The 2088-nt window shown below is 36.3% G+C and overlaps 1 protein-coding gene across 5 annotated transcripts in view; it reads left to right on the top strand.

Annotated features, from left to right (window-relative positions):
* The window catches only part of LOC117106863 (balbiani ring protein 3-like), a 68667-nt gene continuing 66579 nt past the window's right edge, over positions 1-2088 (top strand). Inside the window, exon 1 of one of the 5 annotated variants that reach the window (XM_033248353.1) lies at positions 1-347. In XM_033248353.1, the coding sequence (XP_033104244.1) occupies positions 297-347 (51 nt within the window). In that variant the 5' untranslated portion in view covers positions 1-296. The remainder of the gene's footprint in view (positions 348-2088) is intronic. The other 4 variants (XM_033248351.1, XM_033248352.1, XM_033248354.1 and 1 more) reach the window with 4 other exon arrangements.

Genomic DNA, 2088 nt, shown 5'->3' with positions numbered 1-2088 from the left:
AGACAAATAAAGAATAATCAACACGCCCCCGTTCACTTGGTACAAGACGTATCCTCTAGTGCGATTTTAAGCAATTAGTACTGCATTTGGGCGAGGAGCTTTGCTGGAGGTAGTCGACCTAGACACCGTGTGTGATCACAATTCAAAGTCGGAATGCTGAGTACACGTTATTGAGATCTTCACTATAAGAACGGTTAAAGTAGAGTAGGAGAACGGTCCTTGTAGAGGAGGGGAAGGACACCGAAGAAAGGAAGACTTTAATGGTGACTGCTCGAGGATCATACTAAAATTTTAAGATGTACTTGTGTATCTTGGTTGCCTGTTGCTTAGTCGTGACACCAATCACAGTGAGTGCTTTTGTTATGATTATCTTCATTTTAATCTCTATCTATTTAAACTAGTGATAATATGATCACCGAGACGTTAATAATCTATTGGTACATGATACCATTAATGTTGGTGTTAATTTAAAGAAAATTAAAATAAAATATAATACAGATACAGATACATTCTAATGAATAAAAATTAACTAATGTATCCCCAGCCCCGGTGCAAAACTATCCATAGATATGTACACACCTAAAATTCCACAATTTCAATCGTTTACCATTACAAGATGTATTGGTGTTAATAAAAGTGCTGTTAATTAAACTCTCTTTTCCGCAATAATTAATTTAATAACCAAAGTAGACATACCCTATGTAAACCCACACACATTTCGTTCAATTATTAACCATTAATATTAGGCTAAGCATGATTTTAAGCAGGCCCGCGGCCTTTTTAGATTACCAAAGGTTACGGTATGAAAATTAATAGATAACATACATAAATAGTAAGTGTTTTTTTTTTCAATTGTTGCTACACTGTATCATCACGGGTTTAGAAGTTCCAAAAGTTAATTTGTGTTGGCACTACTGTAGCGGTACTCGTGAGAATACAGTATGCCTTGTTTATTTATAAGTGTCAGCTTAAGTCAATAGCCTTGGCACTGGTGGTACACGTTTAACCTCCTTTATGGCCGAATTTTCAACTTACCTTGCAGAACCACTGGTGTCTTGTCAGACAACACCTTAATTGTACAGTAATCAATAAACATTGCATCAAAATATGTTCAGGTAGTTGAATAAAGTGCCCAAGCATATAGAGTATAGGCCCTATCTACGGAGAATGTTGAGGCACACTTCAACCAAACAAAAAAACAATCCGTCCCTAATAAGCGACCCACATGGAAATTTGCTGAGCAAAAAATAGTCATGTAATAAAATAGGCACTTACTATATAAAAGATAAATGGATTTATTTTTTGCAACTATAAATTATAGTATTATGCTATTGACGATCAAAGAGTATGACGAAATGAACGCATTAGAAACTACAACGTACTCTGGTCACAGTAGGTTCTCGTTGAACTGTAACTGAACTTTTGGGCTCAACTGCACAGAGCATGCACAAGGCTTTACTTACTTATCAGGATACGATATTTTCCAACATTCCCCTTCCTCACTTACGCTCGAGGCTGGTAAATCTTAGCGTAAAATCATAATATGGAGATTCCCACTCTTGGAGAAGAATGGATCTCCACTCTCGTCATCGAAAGCTACTTGAGATCGAGGTCATCGGATCGACTAAAATTAAGATATTTTCCGATCTTTTAAATATTATTTTGTTTAAGTTCCTCATATTTTGGTTTGAAATCTGTGGGCCCTACTAAGCCTTTGTTATCTGTAGTAAGACTTTGTTACCATCTAAACTAAGATTTCTCTTCTCCCTTCTTGAACCCTACCAGGTGTTTTAAGCCGGTTCTTGTTAAACCTGTCAGTATATTTTTGGAACCACCTACTGCTGTACGTAGCACAGTTCACTTTGATTCTACAGTATATTACTTGTTTCCAAAGACACAGTCAACTATAAATTACGCCACTGGCTCACTGCCATCATATAATTTAGTGTTATATAGTCATTCGTAGCCGTCACAAAAATATATTTGATAGGGACTTAATTTATTGGCAATCACTGGAATTTTGCAAATTATTTCTAAAAGTGGACTAGCGAATCAGTGTGCAGATATGCAGAAGCTGGTTTATGGGGA

This window comes from Anneissia japonica, unplaced genomic scaffold (assembly GCF_011630105.1).
Source record: "Anneissia japonica isolate Jap-2015-1 unplaced genomic scaffold, ASM1163010v1 scaffold1165_len1893470_cov193, whole genome shotgun sequence".
Taxonomy (NCBI): Eukaryota; Metazoa; Echinodermata; class Crinoidea; order Comatulida; family Comatulidae; genus Anneissia; species Anneissia japonica.
This window is presented reverse-complemented; position numbering and strand designations above follow the sequence as displayed.